At 44.2% G+C, this 13,649-nt stretch overlaps 1 protein-coding gene across 5 annotated transcripts in view; it reads left to right on the top strand.

Moving 5' to 3' along the window:
- The window catches only part of DNAH8 (dynein axonemal heavy chain 8), a 331,845-nt gene extending 322,695 nt beyond the window's left edge, over window positions 1–9,150 (top strand). For all 5 annotated transcript variants that reach the window (XM_053905062.1, XM_053905060.1, XM_053905063.1 and 2 more), the window contains 2 exons: window positions 5,146–5,267; window positions 8,455–9,150. In XM_053905062.1, coding sequence (XP_053761037.1) covers window positions 5,146–5,267; window positions 8,455–8,742 — 410 coding nt within the window. In that variant the 3' untranslated portion in view covers window positions 8,743–9,150. The remainder of the gene's footprint in view (window positions 1–5,145; window positions 5,268–8,454) is intronic.
- The last annotated feature ends 4,499 nt before the right edge of the window (window positions 9,151–13,649 follow it).

Below are 13,649 nucleotides of genomic sequence, written 5' to 3'. Positions count from 1 at the left end.
ACATCATTTCTCCTCATCTTTGAAGATGCTACTGGGAGGCTTGGTAACTAATAAGACAGGAAATACTGCCCAACCTAAGGCCTGTTACATAAAGACCGGTTCATTTATTAAAGAAAAAAAAAAAAAAAGGCCGATAGGAGCATCATTACCGAATACTAACCTCCTCCTTATCAAATTGAGACAAGCAACCTTCCTGATTAGTTATTTCTTTAGTCTCTTCTCAGGCCATGTTTGAAATGATACTTAAAGAACTCTACAGCTTTCTTTAGGCTGACTGATTGCACGAGTCGAACAACAGTAATTAGTTTGCTGAAATGTTGGGTTACTACTATTATAGGAATTAAGACACAACACATGTTATTTTAGACCTGAGTTTCCAAAGTACAACACTAGCTTGAAACTGAAAATTTTAAAGAAAAACTTGACAAGTCTTTTAAGATTTCATTGTGCTGTATGAGTGTGAAGGTGAAAAAATTTTTTTTAAACACCTCATTTAGAACACATGCAACTCAGATGTTTGAATAGTCAAATCACCCATTTCCATGTGGGTGGTTAAATATCATGAAGAACAAAAGGTTATTATTGGTGAAGACTTCCCCCAACTTTTTGTTTCTCAATTCAAACATATGAAAGTATGAATCACTTTTCTACCACTGATGATTGAAATTTGGTTTAAGAATTATTAAAACTAAATTGGTGCCAAGACAAAAGCTTTTCAAGTTTTTATAAAGAAAAATATGTCAATAGTCTTTTAAAATTATACAGGCTTCAGGGGCACCTGAGTGGCTCAGTCAGTTAAGTGACCGACTCTTGATTTCAGCTCAGGTCATGCTCTCACAGTTTGTGAGTTTGAGCCCCGTATCCGACTCTGCACTGTGTCAGTGCAGAGCCTGCTTGGAATTCTCTCTCCCTCTCTCTTTGCCCCTACTCCACTCATGCTATCTCTCTCAAAATAAATAAACAAACATAAAAATGTTTTAAAAAGAAAAATAAATAAAATTATACAGGCTTCAGAAAACAAAGATTTTGATTCCATTAGCCTTGATATTAGTCTACAAGAAAGGTGGCCATTCATTGTTTTAAATTCAATAGTGAACATTTCAGTGGATTTACTGCAATTGGAATTCCACAAGATCATGTTTTTCTTTTTAGGAAGCCAAAACAAAACTATCAAGACTTGAAAAACTATGTTATCTTCTCCATGTTCTCTGGGTGGGAATTACCCATAGAACAGTTCCCTGCCCTCCAGTCTCAGGCCTCAGATATATATATTTCTTTAACATTTCCCTTTCTTAACAGTTCAAGGTAATCTGTGTTCTAGATTCTACCTACTGGCATACTAAAAGTGCTACCCAAGCATTAGGAGGCATACTATTGAAGGAAACTAGACAACATCATGCATATCCCCTAGTAGGCAGGGGATAGGAGATGGTCTCTCCCTAATTGCACTGGAGGTTTTCAGAGCTCTTCAATAATGGCTGAAATCTTCAAAGCAGGTGTGTTACATAAGAGAGAACCCCAGTCATTCATCATCTGGCACCTATGTCATTGTCTGGAGTGCCGTATGAAGAGAGGTTAAATTTGCAATTTAGTTGGAATTTAAAATGTTACAGAAAATTTCAATTATTCAATTTGTGCCGATGGACAGTTGAGACCAAGATTCATGTATTGTGCATTGTGAGCCGGTAGGTTCATAGATCAGGGATGAATTTTAAAATATTGCATAATAGGGTCAATTGAAATCCAACTACTCTACTTGGATACACAGTGTCTAATACGCCACATGGATGCATGCTTAGTGTTGAATGATGAAAATGACATTCATGGAGGGATTTACAAGAAAGAATTGGATTTGATTATTGTGGTCACTGTTGGTTTGCACCTCCCTGGGGAGCTTTGAAGGTGTACTCTGAAACCAGCCCCAAATGCAGAGAGCAGGGAAAGATGGAAGAAAGACGCAGGCCATTCAGATTGGTAGGTGGAAGGTTTTATAAGTAAGGACACTTACATAAAAGGTTTATCTTGGGTGGCCAGAAGCCAAATAGATCTCTGTACCCACCAGCCAAATGTTAAAAGTTTATATAGAGGACTTAACTGAGTTCAGTCATGTATACCATCCAGATGGCCTCAACAATACATCACTATCTCAAGGCTATGTCCTTAGGGCAGCTTCTGGAAGCAGGAAGGGCAAGTGGAACACACATTTCAAGGACAGGGGAGGGAATGAGGAGGCTCCAATTGCCCAAGTGCAGCTCACAGATCAGCTGGTGGCTGTGTCCTCTTGATGACCTTCCGCAACACTCTGTGACCAGCTCTTACAATCTCATGGGGCCTCCTCTTCCGCAATGGGACCTGAGCAGTCAGCAAGGGGTTTCACTAGCATGAAGCTGGCTCTTTCGGTAGCCATCTGGCCGCATAGGAGGGAGATACCACGCCAACAGAATGGACACATGCAAGAGAAAACACAGATTAAGACAATGATCCCCAAAGTTAGTCACAGCTTTTTTCACTGACAGCTCCGTGATTCTAACCACTGATTTATTAAGTTCCTTAGGTTGGGAGCTGGATCACTCAGGGCATTCACTGGTGTCTTCATGTGATTTAATAAAGATGATACGTTAGCAGACTCATCAGGAATGAGCAACATTCTATTTGGATAATGGCAGAGATACCTCCCTGTGAGGCAGTAATAATGTCCAAGGCCATCCTATTTTGGAAGACAGTTTTTCTCATTAGAGACATCTCAGTGTTTGGTAAGGACAGGCTCTGTTGGCTGTCATTCAAGGCTTGCTGGATGAATTTACTAAGAGCTTCTGTGTGTCCGATAACATCCTCCAGGCCAATGGAGGGACAGAGACTGTGGCCAAATGATTGGACCCGTGGAAAAAAACACACCCACCTTTCTGAGGAGAGGGAAGTTGGCAGTTTTAGGAACGTGGCCCTTGACCTGGTTGTGCATAGCATATGTGTTGGCTGGGGGGAGGCAGCCTGTCAGGCATGAGGAGATGGACTGGGGGGGTGTGATATGCCAGACCGGGACCCCCACCTTCTCCCCTCTTTGAGTGGCGAATGTTCTGTTTCAGGCATACTGCATCTCAACAGTCTGGCCTACAGCAGGACAGTGGGATCCCAGTGAAGATTGAGTAGTTCCCCCTCACCCAGGGGTGTGAAGTAACTTAGCCATCCCAGAAGGACATCCCATTGCAGTTTCCAGTAGATAACTCCTTTCCCAGGTGTGGTGGGGCTTGGTGTTCTCAGCAGCATAGCATGTTGACTCACAACGAGAGTGGGGACAATGGCTGTTTCCTGCAACTTCCCTACCTTTATGGTATTGGGTACCTTGGCAAGCATCCCCAGTCTGGCATATGGGGCAGCAGGCCCTACTGGTTGATCATTCAAATGCATTAAAGCCTGGGACAGTGCTTTAGCCCACTGGGCCAAGGTGGTTTTACCTTTAATTTAATCTGCTGCTTTAATATTCCAGTTTTCCTTTCTACCAACATTCCCTGCTGTTTGAGGTTATATGGGAGATGGAACTGACATTCAATGCCACGTAATTTTGCCTAGTCTCACACATCATGACCTTTGGAATGTGACTCCAGATCACTGTCTGGTCACTGAGGGCTTCCTTATGTGTACTTAGCTTCTTTAATCCCTTGACGATGGTAGCCTGCTTTGTGTGGTGACGGGACAGCTTGGGTTAGGCCAGATGTGGTATCTGCACAAACAAAGGCCTCACCTTTAGCCTAGACCCCCATGCTTTTGCACATGCTATTCCTCTAACTGGAATTGTCCCATTTGGTAAACTCCTACATACCTTATAAGAGTCACCTTCAACTTCATCCTCTTGATTCAGCCTGCCTTGAGCTGTCTTCCCGAGTGGTTTATTTTGTTTACACCTCTGCTCATAACAACACTGTGTTATATGCCTTGCCTTCCTCCACATTTCTTCTAGACTGAGCTCCTTTAATGCAGGGTCCATGGATGGCCTATTCATCTTTGTGGTCATCCCACCAAGAGCTGTGCCTGGCATGCGAGAGCTACTCCTGAGAGACTTAACGAATGAATGAATGAATGAATGAATGAATGAATGTGGGCCTCCCCAAGTGTCTAATTCAGTTACCAGGAAGGGACTTGGAAACTGGAAGAACTGGACTCCCTCATTAAGCCAAGCTAGGGCCTAGTTTTTCTTTCCAGCTTCAAGGGGTAGTAACTCAGTTCCTGTTATTATGTCTTGCAACTTCTTCTCTTCCCTCTGTTCCCAAACTTGATACAATATTCTCACATGCTGGTGCATAATAATGCTCAGATCTGACAGGGAGTAGGGGTGGGGGACATAACATATTCCAAAATTTATTTATGATTTTCACTATTAACATGGGAGCCAAATGTAATATAGAGGTCACAGATAAAATCTTCTTAAGGTTTTGAAGTCCATTTGAAGTTTAGGGTGTAGTTTCTAACATTAATTGCTGCTCTCCAAGAAAGGCTTCTCCTGTTGAATTGAATGGCATGGTTTGCAAATATTGTATTAAGTTTAAAGAAAGGCCACAATATGTGTAACCTTGTATTGCCTTAAAAATAACCGTATTATGCACATTAAAACACATAGATTTCCTTTCCGGTGTGATTGCTTTGTTTGATCAAATTGAAAGTTGGGTTTTCTATTTTGGCATTATGCCTTGTTTCCTTAGACAAAATGAAATTGTTCCATTATAGCAAATAGAAGCTTGATAATGGTTTGATTCTAGTTTTAGTTGGAATGCTGATCGCAGAATATTTGCCATTCCAGTCTTGTTCCTAAGCAGTGTGATTTCAAATAGAGACGAGGAGCTAGGCCTGGATTACAATCTTTAGACACTTGAGTGGTTGAAACCCCATGAGAGTTTCAAACCAAAGCTCTCTCCGAGGCAGAAAGGGTGCTGCTTTCCTGCTGTCAGCCAGCAAGGAATACTTAGCTCATTGCAGGTCCCCATAGAAACAAAACACAGAAAGAAATGTGCCCCTCAGGTTCAATCTCAGCTCCTCTTGGGTGGGCACGCATTTGGAGGTTGATAAGCAGCTAACACTTGGAGCTTCTTCCTGTCTTGTTTCTCGAGTGGACTGATCTAAGGCATCGGCATTATCTTTTTTCTTTTCTTTAAGGCTTCCTCACAGCAATGAGGCAGGAAGTGACCCGCGCCCACAAAGGCTGGGCCCTGGACTCTGTGACCATCCACAATGAAGTTCTGCGGCAGACCAAGGAGGAGATCACATCACCCCCCGTGGTAGGCACCACTGGGCAAATAGCAGGGGCAGTTCTGGAACCAGTGTTGCAAGTTCACATTCTGCTTAAAACTGACTGATGAGTGCCTCGGTTAAGACCTGTTGAGATGCAGTATGCCTGAAACAGAACATTCACCACTCAAAGAGGGGAGAAGGTGGGGGTCCCGGTCTGGCATATCGCACCCCCCAGTCCATCTCCTCATGCCTGACAGGCTGCCTCCCCCCAGCCAACACGTATGCTATGCACAACCAGGTCAAGGGCCACGTTCCTAAAACTGCCAACTTCCCTCTCCTCAGAAAGGTGGGTGTGTTTTTTTCCACGGATACATTCATTTGGCCACAGTCTCTGTCCCTCCATTGGCCTGGAGGATGTAATAGTGCATACAGAAGCCCTTAGTAAATTCATTCAGCGAGCTCCAAGTGGTAGCTGCGTATCAACTTCCAAATGCATGTCCACCCAAGAGGAGTTGAGATTGAACCTCAGCTTTGTAGGTGGGGTTTCCTCGGTCGTAACCAGGAGACTTTGACGCTGAAACCTCCTCCATTTGCTGGGGCAGGAATTAATGCCAAGCACTGGAACTCCCCAGACAGCCTTTCTTTACAACGACAAGTTACACTTGTGTCTGCTAAAAAAGGGTTTTCCACACGTCTCCTGCTGCAGCTGTGGGCTGCTCACAGACTGGACGAGTGTGGAGGGCAGTAGAGACCAATAGTATTCGCAGTCCTGAGCTCTGGGCCAGTTCCAGCAGTGCCCCCACTAGCTGCGGGACCCCTTGGTGGAGGGACCCCTGGAGGGGAGAAGAGCAGGGGCCCGAGGTAAGCAGACGCCATTGAGAGCCACTGCTTGGCACTTACCTGCTCTGTGAACTTGGGCAAGTTCTTTAATTTTTTGACCTCAACTTCTTCCTCTGTGACATAAGGCCAGTAATTCAACCTCATGAAAGATGGTTGTGCCAATTCAATGGAATCATTTAGGACCCCACATAGGTACTCAATAAATCTTAGCCCCGTTTTCCCTTCCTCTGTGACTTTCACTCCCTCAATTGCCAAAGAAGAAGCCTGGACCAGATGAATTCCAAATTCTGGCCCTTTCTGCCACTTTACAGCAAGGGTTGCCTCCTTCCAGCGTCCAATGCCTGTCCTCACTCTGTCTGCCATCTCACGAGAAGCACACCAGTATATTTCCACCAGCGATCTCTCCATTCAAGTAGACCTAAACTATTTCAATCATGCCCTTCCAGATTCTTCCGGCGTTTTCTCATCATGCAATTCCAAAGTCATGTCCACATTTGTAGGTATTTGTTAGAGCAGTACTGAGATATGTATGTGTTTCCTAAGGCTGTTGCAACAAAGTACCACAAATTGAGTGGCTTAAAACAACAGCAGTTTATTTCCTCAGAGTTTGGGTGGCCAGAGGTCTGAAATCAAGGTGTTGGCAGAGTTGGTTTCTTCCAAAGGCTCGGGGGGTGGTGGGGGGGGGGGGGTGGGGGGTGGGGAGAGGGAATCTGTCCCATGTCTCTCTCTCAGCTTCTCATGGTTGCAGGCAGTCCTTGGTATCCCTTGGCTGATAGTGGTAACACTTCAGTCTCTGCCTCCATTATCACATGGCCTTCTTCCCTATGTGTACCTCTGGGTATCCCCTCCTCTTCTTACAAGAACACCAGTCATATTGGGTTTAGAGCCCACCTTAATTCAGTATGACCTGAACTAATTAGATCTGAAAAGCCCCTACTTCCAAATGGTCACATTCTGAGATCCTAAGTGGACGTGAATTTTTGGGTGACACTATTGCAAAGTTCTGAGATTAAAAGGAACCTAGAAGGGATACAGTTTACCGTCGGATGGTATCTACATTTTATATCGTTCATGTAGTAATTGTCACTACCAATGATGGTAATCATACATATGTCCTGATTTTCTGGGATTGCCCATTTTACTGTCAGACCATGTACTTTAGGTTTTGGTCCCCAAAATATGGTCCTCATACGCTTGGGTCACATGAGGGGGATTCCAGGAAACACTTGGCAATTAATTTCACTCTCTCTTATAATAAGTCTACATTTGCTTCCCCTTAGCTACTCCTCATTGGAAAGGAAAAATGGTTACCATCTTCTACCTAGATATATCTTATGGGCTTACATGATTATCAGAGTTTCCCGTGATTCCCTTTAGCCTTTCTTTTCTTACTGAATATGTGTTCTATGGCTCCCCATGGCCTATAACGTAAAGTTCAAACTCTTCAGTTTGACATCTGTAGTCTTCCACGGTCAAGCCCTAACTTATTTTATGACCATTAAACTCTCTGCTAAATAAAATGCCTGGGCTTTCCTACCCATCCTACCTATCTTTGTACTATATTGCTTCTGCCTGGATGCCTGCCCTCTCTCCTCTTTCTTTCCAAAAGCAGCCCACCCTTCAAAGCTGTCTCTTCCACAAAGACCCTCAAGCACTCCAGCCCAAGGTGGCCTTTCACCTCAAGTCACTGCACTTAGTCTCAGTGTTGGTCACCAAGCAGCCTCTCTAAAAAGTGTGTGCTTGTATTCAGTTCATGTCTTTCTCCCCGATTTAATGGTGAAGACCTCAAGGGCAGGGCCCCTTTGTGTGAAAGAGAGACACAGGATAACAAGCAGCCACTGTTGAACTAACACACCCCCTCCCTGACTATCAGGCCTGCTCGCCTTCTACCACAACTGGCCTCTGGGGGCGCTCTGGCTCTCCTGCTCTCTGGGCCTGGCTGCACAACTCTCACTGAATGACTGAGATGGTTAGAGCGGCATGTTGGCTAGGCTGGCACAGGCTGAGATCCCGCATGGCGCCCGGCTCCAAATCCTGTTCCTTGTTCTGACCCTACATGACAGACCGGGCCTCTCTGAGACTTTTATCTCTACGCACAGGTGATTTGGTGCTGCTGGCTAAGTCTGTCGTCCCCAGCGGGCTAGCCCTCTGCTCAAATAAGCAATAACGGCATGTTTCCACAGCCCTTATGGCCTCAAGATAGGCCGCAGGAGAAAATGGGGCTCAATATTTTACTCACGCAATGCACCCAGTGGTATTTGTTCTTCTGGTGGCATTTTAAGACTGGTGTATGTCTTCTTTCTAAACTGATGACCTTTATTACAGTAATGAATGTCCATCTCACAGCGCCTAAGTTTTAAAAAAATCCTATTACCTCGTGCTTGACTCTTCCAGGAAGGTGTGTATATTTATGGGCTCTACATGGATGGAGCAGCCTGGGACAGACGGAATGGGAAGCTTACAGAATCCACTCCCAAGGTGCTCTTCACACAGCTGCCTGTGCTGCATATCTTTGCCATTAATTCCATCGCGCCCAAGGACCCCAAGCTGTATGTGTGTCCTATTTACAAGAAACCGAGGCGTACTGACTTGACCTTCATCACCGTGGTGTACCTGCGAACAGTTTTGTCCCCAGATCACTGGATCCTGAGAGGAGTGGCTCTTTTGTGTGACATCAAGTAAATTCACTTCCACTTATTGAGGGCACCTGAGCCATGTACCCAGCCAGTGCTATTGAGAGGCCTGGCGCTTTGTGTCTTTTCTCCCTGGTAATTGTTTGATTACTCTTTTTAAATTAAAAAATTGATACTCTACAATCACGTGTGTGTGTGTGTGTGTGTGTGTGTGTGTGTTTCCTTATATCAATATTCAAAAAGACAATTCTAGTGTAATGCATTTTATCCCAGGCAATCATATTCCATTATAATCATTTTATGTAGATAAAGCCCTTCCTTCGTGTTAGAGCATTGGAAGGTTTAAATTTTTCTAAAAATCCAAAACAAATTATTAATTTGTTGTATCCTGAAAGGGGCATGACAGATGCAAAGTTTTCTCTCAAATAAAAACTGCATTGCCCTGGAATAAAATCTACCCCTGTGTATGTCTGTGCTAATGTGCTATCCACTGCCTGTTTGGGTTTGGCCTTGACTCCATGCTTGTGAAATGGAAACTGAAGGGGTCCAGTCAGTACCCCTTAGGAGTTACAGCTGTGTGGTGTGACATGTTTGAGACAGCAAATCCACTGGGATGGATGCTCTTGTCATTTATTTCACTTTTATTTAATATATTTTATTTTATTTTTGAGAGCTTTTGAGGCCCGGAGAACTCTGAGTCTCCAGCTCTCTCCACCCCCCCCCCCCCCCACCAACCCCAACTCTGCAGGAGATAATGAAGCGCACATTTCTAGGCAGCAAATGGAGAAGGAAAAACAAACTCCATCAAACGAAATTGGGTTACATGCAGAATGCCTTAAAAAGCCAAGTCTTTAAAAAGTGAAGCTATTTCTTACTCTGTAGCTGGTCTGAAACTCAGCATTAACCTTTATTTCCTGCTAAAGGAAATTGTCAATTTAACAAAACAGATGAGGTCCTATATTGAATGCTCACACAGCTTCAGGATAGTGAAGTGTCTCCACTGGCCTTCTCGTCTAGAATTCTCTTGCTCACCCTCAGCTAAATTCACCAATTTCATTCCCCCTGTCTATTCGGAAGGAAGGGAGCATTTCATGTTGCCTTGATCTATCATCCTCTGTCACTCTGATCAGAGATGCCAATGAGAGACAGAACAAGATGGCCAAGCAGCAGCCTGGGTTGAGGCATCCAGGGAAGACCCCAGAAAAAATCCCCCCATAGTCTAGGATACTTTCCAACAGGAGAAAATATATTATGGAACGCACGTTAGAGTAGTGGCCTCTGCTACGCTCTAATACTGATTCAATGTCAAGGCCATAGAGCTTTCCAGGGCAGTTTGAAAACTAAAGTAACCAAGCCCCCAGCCCAAATGTTTTTTGGTATTTCCCTTGTCCAATAGACACACTAAAGAAAAGGATGGAATTCTCTGGAAAGAATGTTCTCCTGAATGCAGGCTAGAATTTGGAAGTTCCTGATGCTCTGGGGGAGCACAGAGGAAATAAAGTGCATTATAGCACACCAACCTGCAGGTCCCAAGATAACACACACACGCACACACACACACACACACACACACACACTTTATTCATATTCCTGTCCAGTTGCTAAAACAATTGAAGGCAAACTGCATAATCTAAACCCCTGGATCACGGTAGGCTTTCAGAGAATAACAATGAGGTTCCGTGTTCCCTAATGACTTTAACATCTTATGGAAAATTGGGAAAGAGATGGAAAGATGTGAATCTAGAGAGGGTATAGATGAGACTGTTTACAGCCACAGACCATCTCCTGGGAACTTTTCACTAATTATTTTGTTCTGTGTCAGCACGGAGGAGAGAGAGAGAGGGAGGCTGAGGCCACCCTAGGAATGAGTGCCTGCTACCCAAGCCATGCCTCAAAATGCTCTTCTCTATCGGAGGTGCTTCTCAGTTATCCCCAGTTTTGCAGAGCTGGCTGGGGCCCAGTTCTGCTTTCTTTGGGCTCATTAAATGGTTTCATTAGACATTTTGAGCCATTGAACTTCCATAAACACATAACCATTTTCTCAGCAAAATTGTTGCTCTTTCACTAATTATGTAATTTGCCACACTTGAGTGAAGGAGACCTGGTGAGCATAAAGAGCAAAGCATGAGGACAGGATGGTCAAGCTAACTGAAGCTGGGAGGGAGGCAGAGTAATTTTTTTGCCTCCTCGGAATCAGCCCACAGATTCTCATTTTGGTCTCGGCAAAATGAGCAACGAGATTTGTACCTTCGTTGATTTAAAATGTTATTTCAGTTTGGACTCCGAATAAAAATAAGACCAAAGGAGAAGTGTCTAAAGACATGTCTTCTAAAAGGGATTGGTCTTGTGAGTGATGTTGCATGAATGAGCCCCACTCTTTGCTGTCAGAGACCTCAGATGAATAGGGGACTCACCTGCAATGTGAGTATGACTTGGGGCCATGACGTATGAAAGAATGGTTAAAGAAGTCCAGGGGTAAGGGATGCACTTGAAGACAAATTAATATTTCAGTTGGGTCTTGGTCTTTCCATTGATGGTCCCAAAATGGTACCAAGATAGTAGATGAATGTATTCCAAGGAAGGGAAAAGCATGAGGGGGGGAATGGTATGCAGATGGGAAGCTACATTTAGAGCCAGAGGCCGGGCCAGGTAGTGCCCTCCTCAAGAGCTTTCAGTGAGTTTCCATCACTCCAAATACCAAAGCCCTCCATGAGCTGGCCTGAAATAAAATTTCTTCCTTGTAGTCCACTGCCACGCAGTTTGCTCAATTATGACTATTTGATGTTCCCTGAGCATCACACATACTTTCATCCTCATATTGTTTCCTTATCAAGGAAACCTCTCCCGTGTAGAACAACTGGAACCTTCCTACACTGCTGGAGGCAATGTAAAATGGGACCACCATTTTGGAAAACAGCTGGACAGTTTCTTAAAAGTTAAATTTCTTACACCTCTGTGTAATTTCTTACACTGTTAAATTTCTTACACTGTTAAAAAACTAAATTTCTTACACTATTGACTGAACCAGCTACCATATGACCTAGAAACTTCACTCTTGGATATTTACCCAAGGAAATAAAAGCATTGTGCATACAAAGACTTATATATGAATGTTCCTAGGAGCTTTGTTTGTAGTACCAGCAACTGGAAACAACTCAAATGTCCATCCATGCCTGAGTGGATAAACAGATTATGGCACACTCATTCTATAGAATACGACTCTGCAACAAAAAGAAATAAACTACCGATACGACTACAACATGGATAAATCTCGAAATAACTTTGCTATGTTAAATGATCCAGGTGAAAAAAAGAGTGCATGATGTATGGTTCCATGATATATGTAAAATTTCAGAACATGCAAACCAGTCTTTAGTGACAGAGAGCAGATCAGTGGTTTCCTGGCAGGGTGAGAAGAAGGGGGCAGAGGAAAGGGATTACAAAAGAGCAAGAAGAAATTCTGGGGAGCGATAGATGTGTTCATTCCCTTGGTTGTAGTGATGATTTCACACGTGCCAAAATGTATCAAATTGTACACTTTAAACATGTACGGTTTTTGTACTTCAGCTATACCTCAATAACACTGTGACGAGGGGCGCCTGGGTGGCCCAGTCCGTTAAGCGTCCGACTTCAGCTCTGGTCATGATCTCATGGCTCGTGAGTTCGAGCCCTGTGTTGGGCTCTGTGCTGACAGCTCAGAGCCTGGAGCCTGCTTTGGATTCTGTGTCCCTCTCTCTCTGGGCCTCCCCTGCTCTCTCTCTCTCTCTCTCTCTCTGAAAAATAAATAAACAATAAAAACCAATGAACAAAACAAAACCCTGTAATGAAAAGTTCTCCCTACACTACTTGATCCATTTTTTTTTTTTTTTAGTGTTTATGTTTGAGAGAGAGAGTGAGCACACGTGTGAGCGGGGAGAGCCGGGGGGGGGGGGGGGGCAGGGGAGACAGAGGATCTGAAGCAGGCTCTGAGGGGACAGCAGTGAGCCCAATGTGGGGCTTGAACTCACAAACTGTGAGATCATGACCCCAGCCGAAGTTGGACGCTTAACTGACTGAGCCACCCAGGAGCCCCTCGTCACAGTGTTATCCTTTCTGTGACAACTTCCATGACCCCTGTCCCTCCACCAAGTGGGATTTATTGCTTCTCCTGCAGCATTTTGGTTGCAAATGAATTTGGCAATTTTAGTCTTAGGAATTAGTAACATATGCCTGTCTCCCCACTCTACAGAAGCTTCCAGAAAGCAGAGTCTGGCTATTTGGCACCCCATTAAGTGTTGACTGAATGAAAGAATGAGTGGACAGTAAGTAACCCAATTTGGTAAATGTAGACAAATGATGGAGGAGATGTCAGGCGGGGGGCGTGTTGGGAATGCCACGGAAGGACAGTGGGGACCACTGATGGTTCTGGACTGCTGAAGGAATGGCAGGAACGGAAGAAGGTCGGCAAAGAGGCTATTGCTCCAGACCAAATGATGTGAAATGAGGGAACCAGAAAGAAGATAATTCGAATGGAAGTAAAGCAAGTCGTTTGAAAGATGGTATGGAGGTAAAATTTGGGGATTCAGAAACCAAGTTGATGAGATGAATAATGAGCAGGAAGGATTAAGAGGTAAAGCAGCTTATAGCCTGGAGAGTCTAGTGGGATGTTTCTTCTGTCACTGGAATTTGGGGAAAAGAGCTGTTTCCTTAGCCACATGCTTATAAAAAACTGCCAAATTCTCTGAAGAAAGACTTGAGATCTGTGTACTCACCACTCATGGTGAGTACTCACCACTCATGGTGAAGTCTGTGACTTCAAAACATAGTGTTACCATGGGCCAGGCAGTGGTCTAAACACTTGGCCTGCATTACACTTAACTAGTCCTCAAACTAGCCTTATGAGGTCAGTACTGACATTGTCGTCTCCATTCCACAGATGAGGGTATCAAGGCACAGAGAAGCTAAAAACCCTGCCGC

The sequence above is a fragment of the Panthera pardus genome, unplaced genomic scaffold, assembly GCF_024362965.1.
Source record: "Panthera pardus isolate Hobbes unplaced genomic scaffold, ASM2436296v1 HiC_scaffold_17, whole genome shotgun sequence".
Lineage (NCBI taxonomy): Eukaryota > Metazoa > Chordata > Mammalia > Carnivora > Felidae > Panthera > Panthera pardus.
The sequence above is the reverse complement of the archived record's forward strand: the minus strand, read 5'-3'. Positions and strand labels throughout refer to the sequence as shown.